At 46.1% G+C, this 17,740-nt stretch overlaps 1 protein-coding gene across 1 annotated transcript; it reads right to left on the bottom strand.

Moving 5' to 3' along the window:
• Positions 1 to 3,527: 3,527 nt before the first annotated feature.
• Positions 3,528 to 17,482, bottom strand: LOC127056257 (cytochrome P450 2J4-like). The gene is made up of 10 exons (XM_050963821.1): positions 17,312 to 17,482; positions 15,408 to 15,570; positions 14,062 to 14,211; positions 12,348 to 12,480; positions 11,975 to 12,008; positions 11,749 to 11,925; positions 9,355 to 9,496; positions 5,983 to 6,170; positions 4,478 to 4,619; positions 3,528 to 3,706 (listed from the first exon to the last, which is right to left on the bottom strand). The coding sequence occupies exons 1-10, from the start codon at positions 17,480 to 17,482 to the stop codon at positions 3,528 to 3,530; spliced, it is 1,479 nt and encodes a 492-aa protein (XP_050819778.1).
• Positions 17,483 to 17,740: the final 258 nt, after the last annotated feature.

Here is a 17,740-nt window from a genome sequence, read left to right as displayed (position 1 = left end):
ATTTGGCATTAGACCCCTGGGAAACTTGCTGCTCCCAGATCTGACAACAAATGCAAATATCACCTGGGTATGTCAAGGCAACTCCCCCATCCCATCTATCAATAAAGTAACATCCCAGTAACCTAACTGTCGTACAGCATTCACAAAACATTACCAAACAGTTCCAAATGCATCACAGATCTTTCCCCTTTAGATCAAAGTGGACAGGCACACTTGGAAAGTTTTCCCACACCCTCGCATACCCCTAGTGCTCCCGAACCTGCCACTACAGGAAAAAGGTAAAAGAAAAACTTATTTGTTATTGGCAAATAATTTGTAATGAAGACGTTTTTACTAATATACACTAGCTAGCATATATATACACATTATGCTAACAATACTACCCGCACTATATATTTGAAGCATTTAAGTATGCATAGTATTAAGCCCAAGAATCGCAGCTACAAAACCCAGATTGGCCTGTGCCTTTGTTATAATCCCCTATATTTATGCTAAGTATCCCATAACACCTGGCATTAGCTGAAGCAAACCTGGGCTTGAGCAGATAGATAGGAAATTTGTCAGTGTCAGGACATACGGCTATTTCTTCATGGCAACCGGAAAGGAGTTGTTCACACAAACTTAGGAGGTGCTTCCATGTCCCTTAGTACCTGGTGCGCAAAGCAAAGCTAAGGGGGGGTCATGACTGGAAAGCATGGGTTCAAAAGATAAGGGGGGGTACCCCATGGTACCAGAAACAGAGAAAGGAGAAAGCCGATTAATTAAATCTAGTTTCAATGGTATATACGGTACCTTCTTCTGGTAAACAAGTAGGGTATAAAAGGATGGCTTCAGAGGTTTAACTCTGTGGGGCACACCTTCTGCAGAAGGTGAATGTCCCACTGCTGCATGGGGCTGCTCTTCTGAGACTAGTACGTATAGAACCTTTTCCCTGTCCTATATTAATTGAGATGACTGACATTGGTTATTTGGTCTCTTGAGTATATTTCATAACAAAATAATGAAGCAAAGTGTGGACAAGCAATTGACTGTACAATTTATCAACACTCTTCTGTTTGTGAATTGTCTGAGAATGGACTGTGATTTTCTTGGATTTATTTGTTATTCATAATTAATTGCTTAATACTTTGCAAATAAGATCTTGGTCAGTGGATCCTTCACAAGCCCTTTGGGGTGTATAATTGATATAAAAAGCTCACTTTGAGTGGCCATACAGGTGTGGCAAAGTGGGAATGTTCTTAATGTTTTGTCTGAATACTCTGTGTGCCTCAGTTTCCCCTATGTGTTACTCAAGTTTCTAGTTCAAGTATCTAGGTCTAGATCTAGCTCAGTGGGCAAACTTTTTGGCCCAAGGGCCACATCGGGGTTGCAAAACAGTATGGAGGGCCAGGTAGGAAAGGTTGTGCCTCCCCAAACAGCCTGGCCCCTCATCCGCCACCTCCCACTTCCCAGCCCCTGACTGCCCCCCCAATGTCTTCTCCATCCAACCCCCACCCCCGACTGCCCCCTGGAGCCTCCTGCCCCTTATCCAATCCCCCTGCCCCTCCCCCCTTACCATGCTGCTCAGAGCGGCAGGACTGGCAGCCATGCCACCTGGCCCGAGCCAGCCATGCTCCTCACATGGCGGCTTGGCTGCAAGGGAGGGAAGAGAGCAAGGGAGGGACCGGGGACTAGCCTCCCTAGCTGGGAGTTCAAGGGCCGGGCAGGACAGTCCCATGGGCCGGTTCTGGCCTGCAGGCCATAGTTTGCCCACCTCTGATCTAGATGGTGGGACAAGGGTGTGTGATCCTTGCAGAGAGGGCAGATGTGGTTGACACTTTGTATCCTGGCAACTAATTGTCGGGCCCCCGCCTCCCTAGGCACTAACTACGTGGGGGCTCTGGGGCTGGAGCACCCACAGGGAAGAATTTGCAGGTGCTTGGCCCCCACCGGCAGCCAAGCTCCCCACACCTCCACTTTGCCTCCCCCTCAACAAGTGTGCCACATCCCCACTCCTCCCCCTCCCTCCCAGCACTTCCCGCCCCCCTGCCCCCTAAAATCTGTTTGGTGGCACTTAGGATTTTCCCGGAGGGTGGGGGAGGAGTGGGGATGCAGAGCGCTTAGGGGAGGAGGTGGAGAAGGGGCGGGGACTTGGGGGAAGGGGTGTAATGGGGGCAGGGCAATGGTGGTGCAATGGGAAGAGGTGGGGACGGGGATGGGGGTCGAGCACCCTCCGGGCAGAGGGGAAGTTGGCGCCTATGCCTTCCTCTGCAGGAATCAGCCCTGGGTGTTGGAGAACAAAGTGAGGCGCAGGTCAGGTGACCTGTTTACCCAGGGAAGAGATGAAGGAAGGAGGCAGAGCTGCTGGTCGTGACTGCTCCTGGCTCCTAGTTAGGGACTCGGGGGGAGAGCCCAAGGCTCTGGATTCCCCAGCCCCAGATGGACTTTGCTGTAACTTCCTGTCTTCCAGGCTAACAAGATCTGTTCCCGTCGACTGATAAACCCTTGTTTTACAAGGCTGGCTGGGAGTCACTGCTGACTGTGAAGCTGGGCTGCGTGGCCCCTTTGGGCGGGCTCACTGCAGGAAGCTCACAGTGCGAACAAGGGTGCTGAATGCTCTGAGGTCAGACCCAGGAAGCGCTGAATCCCAGGAGGCTTCTTGCCCTGGTGAGAGTACGAGCGAACACACTCAGCAGCACTAGAGTCCTGCCTGACCTCAGGAGACAATAGGGTACATGGTATGTCTCGGATCACTGATTCATTAAGGGTTAACTTTTAGGATCAGGTTTCCCCTGCCAATACCTGTGATTATGAATGTGAAATTCACTCTCAGTGGACACTCTGCAACACTTATCGAAAACTATCCTGCTTTGTCATCCTTGCCAATCAACTTATTCACTACATCATCTGTGAAAAGCAACCACCAAAAGATGCAAAACCAGCTAAAGCAGATTCATGAAAAATTCAAAGGAGCATTCATGGAAAACTGCTTGCATTAGAACCCATGTACATAACGAACAGTGGTGAGAGGGAAAGGTTTTCGGTGGCAGCGTTACCAGTTCAGAGATGACTCTCAGTTGTGTGTGATCATTGCATAAGACAAACAGGGCAGCAGATCAGACGTCACAGCCTGGGGCAGAGGTTAGAGCTGTGGATAAGAACTTGCTAAATAAAGCTAAACCTGGTAACAGATAGGTAACATGTTCCTTCTTTCCCCTCCTTTCTCTCTGCTGCTGCCACAACTCCAACTTCAGTGCAACACATCGAACACACCCCTGGTCCACCCAACTAAAGCCTGACTCTGTAATTCCTTGTTTTACATTTTATCTCTCTGCAATGTATTAAGGAGAAAGCCTGGGCACAGACCAATAATGAAGTGGCAACGTCTTGCACTTTAATTTCCCAAGGTTACAGATGGAGAAATTGACTCCACTGGCCTGAGCTGACACTGTCGTCAAAGCTGGGAGTCGAAAGAGGGGAAGAGGTACAAGGTGGAAATTCACAAAGGCACGTGTGCCTGCCTCCCGCACTTTGTGGGGTGCTGCAGCCTAGCGAGGAATAGCACAGATTTTATAGGGATGAGGCTGCAATGTACCCCCCAGCACGAATTCGGTGTTGATTTCCTTCACTCCCTCCGGCAACCTGAATGTGAACGCCCGCAGCAGGTTGGTGAAAAAGATGAAGAGTTCATTCCTTGCCAGCTGCTCCCCCAAACACACACGGTGCCCTGCAAGAACAAAGGGACAGTGATTGAGTTGGGGGGGGAGTCATTTGGAAATATGAATTACAGTTGGATTGAATGTATTCTAATCCCTGTGTATCCAATCTGGTCAAAAATGGCAAAATCCTACTTCTCACTGGTGGAAGAAAAATACCATCTGTTTAAAGTGAAGTCATTAGTACTAAGAAGTACTTAAGGTAGGGTGACCAGACAGCAAATGTGAAAAATCGGGATGGGGGTGGGGGGGTAATAGGCACCTATATAAGAAAAAAGCCCTGAATATAAAATCGGGACATCTGGTCACCCTAATTTAAGGATAGGTCTGTGCACATGCAGCTCAATATATTCTGTCCTCTGAAACTGAAACAGCTGTTGAGTAACAACATAGGAACAGGAGATAAAGTCGTTTTCCACCTAACTGTTACTATACGGTTGAGGATCATATTTATTGCCTTCTGATTTCTAAAGGCAGTAGAATTATACTAATATGTATTAATGATTGGGAGATCCAACGCATAATAATTATTTTTGCTAATTAGTATCACAAAATATTCCTTCCTTTGTTTTGACAATTCTCATTTTAGTATTAATAAGAACATAAAAAACGGTCATATTAGGTCAGATCAATGGTCCATCTAGAATTCTGTAATTCAATCTTTGCTGAGAAATGGGGTATAAATTACAAGGTCTGAAGGTCAACAAGGTTCCACTTCTAATCCATTAATTCACCCCTCACAATCGAACCCGCTAAGAAGCTTTTCCTGCCAGTGCTCTGACCTGCTGAGAATGGTAAGAAAGCTTCTTTCTTCACAAAATTTCCATCCTGATCCAGGAAGTGATTTGGGTTGAACTGCCGAGGTGTCTCCCATTGTTCTGGGTCGAGCAAGGCAGAGGTTAAGTTTGGGAGAATAATGGTGCCCTGCAAGGGAAAATTTGACTCAGTTTGGTGTCTTTCTGTCAGAGAGATGGGTAAGTACAGACAGTTTTCATTTATTACCTTGCGTGGAAGGTCACCTAGAGCAAACCCTACATCCTCAGGAATAAATTCAGAGTGCAGTGGACAGTTGTGACGAAATGGGAATGTTCTTAATGTTTTCTCTAAGTGCTGTGTGAGTGCCTCAGTTTCCCCTATGCATTTCTCAAGTGTCTAGGGGTGTGTGATTGTTACAGAGCCCTAAGGGGCCAGTGTGATGCTGTCTGCACAGAGAATGGCTGATACCCTGTCTTCTGGCAACTGATGGCCTGGGCCCCTCCTCTGTAAAGGTGCCAAACTGAAGGTGTTGGAGAACAAAGAGATTAGGTGACCTCTTGGCTGGGGAAAGAGACAAAGGGAGAGGAGAGGCTGGAAAGTTTTCAGTTTGGAACTGGCTGGGAAAATGGAGGGGAGCCCAGACGGGGCTCTGGCCTCCCTGGGGCCCCCCAAGCTGGACCTGACTGAGGGAATCCTGTTGTCTGTACCGGCAAGACCTGTCTTGGACTGTGTTCCTGTCTTCTACTGGCCGGCTGAGAGTCATGGTGAATCTCAGGAAGCTGGGGGTGCAGGGCATTGTCCCTCCTAAACTCCATGACAACAATACATTTCTATATGTCCTTCTGCATCTAATGATAGCGGTCATGTTGCTAGACACACTAGCAACAAAGAGCCCAGTGCAAAAGTCTTATATCCAGAATCCTCCCTGCTTTAATATTGACTCCTCAATGGAAGCAAAAAGAGGAATGTTTAGCATTTTTAAACAATTGATTTAAATTGACAAAGTTATATTTTTCTGATGTTAAAACGGCAAGACACTGACAAGAGTTCAATGGACTGATAACAGAATTTGAAAAACGAGGCCATTCAGTGTGAGATTTAAAAATGGAGAAGAGATACAAGGTCCAAGCCTTCTTTCTGGCCAAGAAAGAGACCAGGTCGGATGTAGGAGGGGGAACTAAAGGAGGCTTGAAGTCACCTTTGAGCTTCCCCTGTTCTTGGCTCTGCCCAGAGTGTACTGTTGCCAAGGCCCCTAAGGGACATACTGGCACCTGAGAATAGCCAGAGCACAGCAGGCTTCAAGAGGGGTCGCCCTGAGCTCTTTGCTGATTCTGTAATGTTTGAGGAATTCCCTAGAATTGGGGATATTTCCCAGTGGCCTCATCCATCAGCTGTATTATTTAGGTATTGGAAGAAAGTGAAAGAGCTGCAGAGCAAAAGAGACTCAGGTCCACTGGTTATGTGTTGGATTCCTGGTACATTGGCCCTCTGATGGAAGGAGGGGCTATAAAGATAGAGACTGGCTCTGTACCTTCTCAACGGGAAAGCCCTGCAGCATTGTGTCTTTTATACATTCTCTGGGAACTCCCACTGCAACGATGCTGCTGCGGCGCTGAATCTCATGAATCACGGCATTGGTGTAGGGCAGGTTCTTCCGATCCTCGTAGCAGATTAATCGAGAGGGACCCAGCACAGTGTCCAGCTCCTTCTGGACTCTCTCTGAAGAGAAACATTAAGGACACACATCTTGGACTGTACGCGTGTGTGTATCCTGGATAAGGTGGGCAGACAGCAAGCGTGAAAAATCAGGACACTTTTTTTTCAGGGTGGGGGGTGGGTACAGTTGCCTATATAAGACAAAGCCCCTGATATTGGGACGGTCCCAATAATATCAGGTAGGGTGACCAGATGTCCCAATTTTATGGGGACAGTCCTGATTTGGGAGGCTTTTTCTTATATAGGCATCTATTACCCCCCACCCCGGTCCCAATTTTTCACACTTTCTATCTGGTTACCCTAATATCAGGACATCTGGTCACCTTGATCCTGGAGCCTTTTCTTTTCCCTGCTGGAATCTGATTTGAATCTCTCCTTTATTGCTGGGTTAACGTCAGTGAGAGGGTAAAGCCCTGCCAGCAGGACAAGCGTGGCAAGTAACGGCTGCATCTCAGTACCTGGGAGAGATTATCAGCACATTCCACAGAGACCCAGACAACAGATGGCTGAAACTCAGTGTCCTGACCAAATTCCGCCCTGGTAAGGAGCTTTTCCCTTTCTTTTCTCTGACAGGAAGACTGATGATGGGGGCAGCACCCTCAGTAAACACTCGTGGCCATGAGTGCACTGTGCAGCAGACTGAACTAGATGACTTTGAGGTCCCTTCCAGTCCCATTCTATGGTGTCTGCTTCTGAGGCAGCCAGGAACCAGGCTGCTCCATAGGGAAAGCTTTCTCTAGCTTCATTTCACAGGTTAGATGCCTGTTTCTATGCCGTGCCCAGGACTTGTCCAATACAGTTTATTTCAGGTCCTGAGAGAACAACAGAGTTTTATCTGAGGTGGGATCAGCTGGCAGGGCCAGCTTTAGGAAGTGCAGGACCCAATTCAAACAGTTTTGACGGGGCCCCGGCAGGGATGACTAAAAAAAAACCACATGCAAAAAAACACATGAGGCTTGTACTCACTGGGCAGTGCTCCGAGTCTTCAGCGGCTCTTCGGCGGTGGGTCCTTCACTCGCTCCAGGTCTTCGGCAGCACTGAAGGACCCGCCACCGAAGTGCTGCCGAAGACCCAGAGCGCCGCCAGGTGAGTAAAAGTTTAAAAGGCGCCTCTAGCCAGGGAAGGGATTCTCAGTGGGCGGGGGGTCCTCTTAGGCGCGGGGCCCGATTCGGGGGAATTGGTAGAATAGGCATAAAGCCGGCTCTGTCAGCTGGGAGTGCAGCTTAGCAGAACAGGAGTTCAAACTGTGCAGAGCAATTAAGACGTTCTCTTAGCTGGAAACAGGAGCCCTCTAGTGCTAGAAGAGTGCAGTGACATTCACAGATGTCAGCAAGTAACGAAGCATGCTTGCGAGATGAAAGCGATAGCTGGGAAAGCAACAGCTGGGATTTAGAATGGCAGCCAGAGGATTCAAGGCCCCCCTTCTGGCCAATGCATCCGTATGATGTTCCTGTTTATAAATGAAAGAAAAGAGGGCTTCACAGCATCGCCCCTTGGCTTGAGCAGATAGGCAATGTGCAGGGCTTCGCTGGTCCTTTCCATTAGGAGGAGAACTCGAATATGCAAATAGGGCATTTCTTGGGTGCAATCCTGTGGATTTGCAAAGCATGTACACCAAGTCCTGTTTCCCTGAACACTGTAGGATCAAACCAGAGGCAGTTTCCCTTGCTCATAATTTCCAAGCTTGCCTTCCCTGCCAGCACTTTGCACTCTTCCTTTGCATCCCCTCCAGCCCGTGCTTTTATCACTGCTCTCCGATTTCTCCTGGCTTTTCTCCCTGCTTTCTGCTTCTGACAAATGCTCACAGCCACAAGCCAACCAATGCACCAACCTGCACATTTTCAATCAGTTCCCAGGAATCTCCTCTTATTCTCCCAAAATTAATTCTTGCTCCGTCCTGCCATGTGACCAGTGCTTTGGGCAGCGACTTGTCTGGTTTCCACTATCTGACTCCATAAAGGAGCTTAATGTGCTTCTTTCAGTTAGCCAAAAGGAAGGGCAGCTGGCACACTCAGCAGGCTCAGCAAGGTCTGTGATTGCCTATAGATCAAAGCTCCCCTCGCTGGCAGCTACCAACACCCTCCAGCATAACCCTGTGTCTGAAATGCAAGTTGGTTTTCCATCCTGGAGGCAGAGATGACCTGTACCTGCCAATAGTGGGGGGCGGGGGGGGGGGAAGGAGTGAGGGCAGCCGGCTTCAGCAGTGTTAGTTACTGAGCATGCTCAGTACAAGCCAAGCAGCAAATCTGACAGAGCGGGCATGGGACCCCGCATCCCCCCACCCACTCGTACCCTCTGCCTAGAAGTGAAGATGGAACAGCCTGAGCCGCACTAACTGAGACAGACACTCGAGAAGCACCATCTGCATGTGCTGTAGGGGACAACAGCCTTCAGTGAATTGAAAGTCCTGCATTTGCGCAATCACAAAGACAACTTCACCAGCTAGCAACTCTGAAAGCACTTCCCTGGCCGGGGCAGGTTCCTCGCTGAGGACTATGACTACAATAGCATGTTCCTCTAAAGGACGCCTCCACGCCAGCATTACCCTGTTCCTGGCAGTACTAACACAGGACTTGTGGCCCAGAAGGACACCTGAGAGTTAGAGACTGTGTTGCAAGGCATGCTGGGAAGGAGGCAGCATATATAGGTACCTCCCTTCCTTCATAACAGAAAGAGGGTGCAATGATTACTGACTGTCTCGTTAAAGGATCTTGAGAGAACCGGTGTATAGAGTCAGATGGCTGGAGAAGGAACCCAAGGAGGGAAAAAACGTTTAGATACTTGTGACTCAGGGAACCGCTGGGAAGAAGAAACCCTGAGTGTGTGAAGTTTGTTTGGGTGCGTGGGACTTTGTGATTTATTTGGACATCTGAGTTTATCTGAATCAAGCAACAGTATCTTGTGGAAAGGTGATAAAGCTTGGCTTGAGAACCAGACACAAACTGTGGAAAATCCCCATATCTCTAAGACACAAGGGGGGCAGTGACCGAGGGTCAGAAATCGAAGACACGTGATTCAAAGCTCAGTCCAGGCATCTGCTTTTATATCAGGGACCCATCTTGGAGCTGCAGCCACCAACTGCCAGTTTTAGACTTACAATCACCTAACAACATTGTGCAGAAGTGGTTACTTTCTACATATTGCACGATCTTATCTATGGTGCATGTACCTTCCTCAACCCCCTCACCTTGGATGTCTGGGTAAGCCACCATATTAAGCACTGCCCAGCGCATGGTGGTAGTTGTGGTTTCTGTGCCTGCCAAGAAAAGTTCGAAAATAGTCTGGACCAGGTTGTCTTCATCAAAGGTCGAATGAGGGTCAGCTTTGCTCTGCAGGTGACAATCAGAGGTTTGAGATTAGGGTACAAAGATAGGACAATCTGGGTAATAGCGAGTGTCACTCTGTACTGTTTTAATGCCCAGCAATGTGCAGTATATATAACTTTACAAAACAAAAAAAGTCAGTATTTTTAAAAGAACACTGGGAAACAGGAATGAGGATTCCATCCCTCCTTGCTCCTTTATCATTTCCACATACAATGTCCTGTCACTCAAGCTTTGCTCCCGGTTCAGGATTGGACCCAGTGTTAGTGCAATATTCAGAGGACCTGGTAAGAGCAAAGTGGGTGAGAAACTACAGCACCAGCAGCTGAACTCTCCCTCCCAGCTGGACCAAATACAGCATGAAGAGCTTTGAAATCTGACAGCATGGCTGTAGCAAGAGGTGTAGAAAAGTTCCTTTGCTTCCACCATACGAGTTGCCAAAACCTGTTCCTCTGAACTGTTCTGTGTGATAGACAGTCCTGGGTGGTTCAGTTGGATTGTTTGCATCTGTTGGCAGAACCTCATAGTGCCAGGATTTGTCTAGTTATTTTGCAGTTAACATTGTTCAAACTGAGAAGTTGTTAGTGCTCAACAAGACAAGTGCAGCATCTCCTCTACTTGACTTGAATTCAGAGAAGCTCATGAAGTTCCTGAAGTGCTGGGGGATATTTGTGCTCTGACCAGCGAGTTGTACCTATGACTTTCTTGGGTGGTAAAAGGGAGGGAGGAGGAAGTGGGGGCATGGTTGGATGTGACTGTCGGTGCCTCCCAGAGGGAAACATTCTGTTTGAGGCCTGACACACTGATCGATTAGAAAATGGTTCCAAATTGGGGTAGATAGTAAGGCCTCCTGGGTGCTGTGGTAATAATAAAAAAGTAGATCTGGCCAAAGAAAATGTTTTTCCAGATAGTAATTTTGCTGACAAATGCATCTTTTGGGGCACCAAAACTATTTGTGAATTCAGGTCGAATTTGGTGAATAGTTTCAGCCAAAGAAAGAAAAAGGAAAAAAAAAAAGACAAGAAAATGAAGGATAGTCTAAATATTTTGACTTTTTGTTTTGAAAACTAGTTACATTAATTTTTAAGGGTGCAAAACATCCCAAAACTAAATGAAAGACTGAAAAATAAACCTATTTTGTGTTGAATAAAATGTTTCATTCAACCCCCAAATAATTTTTCTTTCAGGTTTCCATTTCTTTTTCAGCCTGAATGGTTTTTTTTCCCCAGAGTTTTTGGTTTGGCCCCTGAACCAAACAATATCAATTATTCACTCACTTCTGTAAAGTATCAGAGGTGTAGCCATGTTAGTCTGGATCTGTAAAAAGCGGCAAAGAGTCCTGTGGCACCTTATAGACTAACAGATGTATTGGAGCATGAGCTTTCGTGGGTGAATACCCACTTCATCTTGCATCCGACCAAGTGGGTATTCACCCACGAAAGCTCATGCTTCAATACGTCTGTTAGTCTATAAGGTGCCACAGGACTCTTTGCCGCTTTTCACTTCTGTAAGGAAGTACAAAACTAAACTTGTTTAGGGTCTTTCTGACAGTTTTTTCTCCGTGTGCTAGTGCCTGTTTCCAACCCTGTGCAGTGTTGTTGTAGCCGATAACAGTTTCATTTTCAAATAAAAGTTCATGGGGCCCTTTATCAATCATATCAAATATTAGATCCAATGTGTTCCTTGAATCCAAGAGTTTTGTGACTCATTCAGAAAGAACAATGACGTTTGTCTAGTATGATGTATATTTCAAATCCCCATTCTATTTACTACTCACAGTACTGATGTCTCTGAGCTCTCACTATAGCATATCTTTCTTCTTACTATTAATTCCATGATATTATTAAGGGTTTAAATTACACTTACTGGACAGTAATTGCTCTTTTCCATCTTTTAAAATCTCCTTACCACCTCCATTTGCCTTTTTGCCATTGCTTTGATATCACCCTAGTCTCCATGGCAATTTGTTTTGGTCGTCATTTCTAAATCGACATTCATATAAAATGAGGGTCTTGGAATTTTTTTTAAAAATAACCTCTTCACAGTTTGTCTATAAAATCAAAGAACTTAATCCTACTCTCATTGAAGTCAATGACAAAACAACCCATGACTTCTATGTGAGGAGATTAGAACCGTAAAACACATGAAACATTTCAGAGGGTTCTTTTCCATCTTATCCTGGGGAAGTTTGTGTTTATACCAGAGGACATCAGTGAAGCCCCAAAAGCACAGTAGTCATGTACAGTACAGACACTTACCTTGTCTATCTGAACCAGGTAGAAATCAATGAAATCCTGTGGTTCGTCTGGTGACCCACGCTCTTGGTGGCTCCTGACCTCCTTCCTTGCAAAAGACCGGAGAAACTCTTGGCAATAGAATATCTTCTGGTGAGAGCCTGGGAGATGATCCATGAGCCAGGGGAAAACATCATACAGCTGTAAGAAAGGCAAACGTGAGATGTGCTCTCCCGCCAACAAAATAAACCCACCCCCAACGAGAAGCCGTAGCTTTGTTGGTGGAAGAAAGCACTGTCCATACTGGCACTTTTCGTTGGTAAAACTTTTGTCGTTCGGGGGTGAGGGGGTTTCACACCCTGAACGACAAACGTTTTACTGACGAAAATGCAGCGTAGACAGAGCCTAAGATTCCACTTACCCCAAAAACCTGAAACCTTCTTTACTCCACCATGCTGTACACCAGCCCTCACAAACTGTATAATAAGTAGTAAATTCCTCAATACAGAGATCGTCCTTCCTTCTTTGTTGGGTGAGAAACCGCGCCTTGCTTTGAATACAGATAAAATAACAAGAAGCACTCCTAGGTACTCACCAGCTCGCTGATGCCATTCCCTTGTTTGACCAAGTAATCATTGTTTTCAATCAGCTGGTGGAAATATTTGTCCTCAATGGAAAAGCGATGTCCAAACACCACCGCCGCAATCACGTTTGAGACTGAATGGACAATGGGGAAAGAAGGATCCAGGGGTTCTCCTGCAAAAACAGTGATCAGAATTCACATTAACGTTCCCAGCACTGCTCCTCCCTCCCCCTATTGAGAGATGAATACTGAACAGGCCACTGAAGAGGGAGAGTGAGGGCAGCACGGCGTTCTCATTTTGAATGGTTTTGATTCTGTGGTACTGGGTGGGAGGGTGTCAAGCACTCTCAATGGACTCATTGCCCAAAACTGATTTGATATAAGCAGGTTCCTGACTCCATATTTAGACACCAAACTAATTGTTGCCTGATTTTCAAAGACAGCCCAAAGCTGTCTGCCTCTAAAGCCAGACCAGTCAGTGGTAATGATGCCTGATAGAAAAAGTTTGGCCAACTTTTGCTAGAAAAGTGCTCAGGTTTGGGGGACCTGCTCGACCACCTGCTGTGTTTGAATGCTGCTTTTTTTTGTTTTCATCTGTTGTAAATCTAGTAAGGAGCCTGTGGCTGTGCCCAGTCATAGTCCGTCCTCACTGCAGTTATCCAGGTGTTGATCACTTCTAGGATGGATTACTGAAATGCACTCTTCGTGGTATTGATCCATTACTAGATGGGAATGGTAGGATTGTCAATAATAATGCAGAAAAGGCAGAAGTATTCAGCTAATATTTCTGTTCTATATTTAGGGAAAAAACAGAAGATCTAGTCATACATGATAATGAAACACTTCCCATTCCAGCAGTAACTCAGGAGAATGTTAAGTAGCAGCTATGAAAGTCAGACATTTTTAAGTCAGAAGGTCTTGATAATCTGCTTCTAAGACTTCTAAAAGAGCTGGCTGAGGAGCTCGCTGGATCATTAATGTTGATTTTCAACCACACTTGGAACACTAGGGAAGTTCCAAAAGACTGGGAGAATGCTAATGTTGTACCAATATGTTAAAGGGCAGGCAATTATATGTCTGGTACTCTGACATTGAACCCACAGATGTCAGGCAAAAAAAGGGAGCAGCTAATACAGGACCTGATTACTAAAGAATGAAAGGAGAATAATATAATTAATGTCAATCAACACAGGTTTATGGAAAATAGATCCTGTCAAATTCACTTGGTATCTTTTTCTGATGAGATTACAAGTGTAGTTTGATGAAGGAATTAGTGTTGATGTGGCATTGCCTGACAGTTTGGTTAAAAAATAGGAACGATACAAAATGAACACAGCACACATTAAACAGATATAAAACTGGCTAACTGATAGGTCTCAAAATGTAACAGTAAATGGGGAATCATCATTGAGCGTGTGTTTTTCTAGTGGGGTACAACAGGGATTGGTTCTTGGCCCTACGTTATTTAACTGCTTACTGTATTTTTCACTCCATGCATCTGATGAAGTGAGTTTTAGCCCACAAAAGCTTATGCCCAAATAAATTTGTTAGTCTCTAAGGTACCACAAGGACTCCTTGTTGTTTTTGCTGATACAGACTAACAGGCTACCCTTAACACTTGTGATCACGTAAAGCACTGGTGTTAACTCCGCCCATATCTAGCCATCTGGGGCCTGGAATTCTCTCCTCTTGCTGGCATGACAGAGACATACTTCTGGAAGTGAAAAGACCCAGCTATGCTGGCCGTGATGTACCTCTCTCATTCATAAAGTACTCCAGCAGCTGACGGGCCTCCTCTTGGATTCGGTGCTCCAGGCCTTTCTTGCCCAGTCCCAGGTTCCGCAGGGTCATCAGCCCGAAGCGTCTCTGCTGCTTCCAGGTGTGACCACTTGTGAAAATAATACCTGAGACCATTGAGAATTGTTGTTTATATAAAGTAAAATCCTTCACTTAGTAACAGTTAAATCTAAACTAAATTTTCTAACAGGAGAAGTAAATGCAGAAGAACGTGACTCCTAGCGGATCTCCTTTATCTGGCCACAGATGTGGCATGGATTGTGACAACTTCAGAAAAGTCCTTGATGTCAAGGGTTTTGTTGCTCTTATAAGAGAAATAGAAAGCGGGGCTTCAAAAACTCAGGATGCAGTTTTCCTCAATCATTTGTGATCCAAAAACATGTAATTCTACAGCAGAGAACCCATACCAGTGATTCTAGAGAAGAGGGGAATTCCGTGGGGTGAGAATCGCAGCAGTGAAAGGCATACATAAAAGGGCAAGGATGGTTGTGTTTGAATGACAGTGCAGGGATCTGACCTGAAGCCCAGCAGGTGAGAAGATTCTGCCCAGGTTAAAAAGCCACCACATTAGATGACTATCACAAAACTAGTACCGTGTAAAGCAGGGGTGGCCAACCCGTGGCTCTGGAGCTGCATGCGGCTCTTCTTAGGTTAATATGCAGCTCCTTGCATAGGCACCGACTCCAGGTCTGGAGCCATAGATGCTAACTTTCCAATGTGCTGGGGAGTGCTCAGTGCTCAACCCCCTGCTTTGCCCCAGACCCTGAGCCCACTCCACCCGTTCCCCCAAACCTGCCATGCCTTCGTTCTTCCCCCCTCCCCACCAGAGCCTCCTGCACACTGCGTAACAGCTGATCGCAGCGGGCGGGAGGCACTGATTGGTGGGGCTGCCGGCGGGCAGGAGGCGCTGCAGGTTGGAATGGGGGGAGCGGATGGGGGGGGGCTGCTTACATATTAGTGCGGCTCTTTGGCAATGTACATTGGTAAAATCTGGCTCCTTCTCGGGCTCAGGTTGGCCACCCCTGGTGTAAAGCATATATACAATGGGAGCACTGCCAGCTGATGTTCACATTCCTGGCTGATGTTTCAAACAAACTTCTTAGTCAGGATTTTGCTCCTCTGTTCTATTCAGTGGTTGTTTGTCATATTGATTAGTATCAGAAAAGTCACTCTTGTAGCAATTTTACCCATTTGCAACAGCATTCCCATGCGGAGATGACTATGGAAGCAGGGAGCAGCCACACTTAGAGGATCATGTGAACTTATTTTTTTCTGTATAGTTTATAAGGAAAGAAAATGTTACCCTTTCCTCTGGCCGTTTTCTGAAGAAAAGGGGTTGCTGGCCGGCCAGAGACGTCTTCAGAGTGGACAGTCAGGCCATCCTTCACAGCTGTGAATCCGTTCAGTATGATGATAGGAACGTGTCCAACCCACAGGGTGAAGATGTTACCGTAAATCTGTGCCAACTAGAGACACCATCAGTGCTAGAAAACCACAAGCCAAAAAACCTGCATACGATGAATCAACCGCCCAGCTCACTTCAGGACACTCTGCTGGGGGTCGGGAGAGTGCTGTAGAAACATTTGTAGTGAAACCCCAAACCATGGCGAAAGATGAGCTCAAGTCAGAACAGCATCATAGCTGACTATGAGATAAGACAATAGCCTCTCATCCAACAGGATGTCTCAGCAGCTGTGTCCTGGGGATGCTGTTTAAATGTCTTGTATGGAATGGGATAGAGTTACCTACAGGTGAATTTCACCTCATGATTGGACAGACATCCCCAGGAGTAGAACGGCTTGTGCCTTCCAGTTAAGGGGACAATTCTGTGATGTCGCTTCTAATACCCTGTAAACATTGCAACTAAAACACACTGAATGAAGCTGGTAACTGACATTCCTGGGAGACTTCGTATTGCCCCTTGGAGTCACAGTTTATCAGGGTTAGTTATATGCGATAATGCTGGGCAATCTCATGCATCTGTCTTCCTAAGTGCCCCTTGCAGTGACCTACCTCTGAACTCATTGAAGCATCTCATTTTCTCCTTTAGAGCTACTGGCAAATTACAAACAGCCCAGCACACAGGAACATCCCTATTATAGCTCAGTGGTTTGAGCATTGGCCTGCTAAACCCCCAGGGCTGTGAGTTCAATCCTTGACGGGGCCACTTAGGGATCTGAGGCAAAAAATTGGTCCTGCTAGTGAAGGCAGGGGGATGGACTTGATGACCTTTCAAGGTCCCTTCCAGTTCTAGGAGACTGGTATATCTCCAATTAATTTCTTTTATTTTTATTTATTTCCCCATCATACACCATTAGAATCTTAGAAGATTAGGGTTGGAAGAGACCTCAGGAGGTCATCTAGTCATTCCTCTCACCTGTCCCTGTTTTCTGAAATCTTTAAAGCAACCAGATTTCTCAGCATGTTATAAAGGGACATTCACTCCAGAACTTGTATAAAGGGCAAATTTCTGCCTAAGGCAGCTGGTCATTTGCTGCCTCTCTCTTTGCAATAATTTCTGTCACTGGTGTGTGAAAAAGATCTTTCTGTCTCGCAACAGGGCTATTCCTTCTGCCAGACAAAATTGTGTGTCCCCGTTTCTTACCACAGAAGTGAATGTGACACCACCTAGTGAGCATTAAGGCTTCGGTGAAGAATTGAGCTGGAAGGGACGATGGGCTGGGAAGGAGCATAACCATCCCAGAAACATAAATACCTGGATACAAGCAAATGTAGCAAGAAATACTGAAAGAAACCAGGAGACAGCTGAATAGATTTAGGCTGAACTTTTCCAAGGAGGTGCCTCAATAAATCCATATGTAACATCTGCAGATCCCATTGACTTCAACGGGACTTGAGGAAGCTCAGCACCTCAGAATATCATCTCACGTTATCTAGGGAATTACATATAAATTTAGGAGCCTACTCATGACCTATCAGGGTTTGAACCCCACCCCCTTTAAACAAGTCAATTCATTTTGCTGAGTCAGGAATACTTCATTCTCATTCAATCTTCTGCTCAGCAAATGCCACTAAATTCACATTTTCATTGCTAACAGGTAATGGAATGTGTGGCCATCATTTACTTCCCCATGCACAAGCCAGAAGAAATGTTATTTAGCACACAGACATGCTTTATTCGATGGCTGCTGCATTTTGCTAATTTTATCATTTACTTGGATATATTTGAACACACATTCATAATACCTTAATGAGAAGCTCGTGCTGGCGTTTGAAATCCATCTGCCACACGGTGCCGATGAGGGGGAGGGGAGTTGGTCCAGGAGGAAGCCGGCTACATGCCCACTTCAGTTTCAGAAATTGCACAACAAAGAGAGAGATGAGCAGAGCTACTAAAAACTCACTGATCAACAACATCGCCCTGCTGCTCTGTCTGTCTGTCCACTGTGTGGTCAGGTCTGAACTCTCCCTGTCTATTTTGAGGTTCTAGATCTCCCTAAATAGGCTTTAATCCCCTTCTATCTACCTCTCTCCTTCTCCCTGTGATTCCCTGCTTTTATACCTATCATCAAAGTGGAGAATTGCAAGACTCATGTGTATTTAACAAGACCTTTGTACTGGAGAATAAGCCAACCTTTCTGCTAATCAAACCTTACCCACCATACCTTAACCTCT

This window comes from Gopherus flavomarginatus, chromosome 8 (genome assembly GCF_025201925.1).
Source record: "Gopherus flavomarginatus isolate rGopFla2 chromosome 8, rGopFla2.mat.asm, whole genome shotgun sequence".
NCBI lineage: Eukaryota > Metazoa > Chordata > Testudines > Testudinidae > Gopherus > Gopherus flavomarginatus.
Note: the sequence above shows the minus strand (reverse complement) of the source record. Positions and strands in the feature narration are given on the sequence as shown.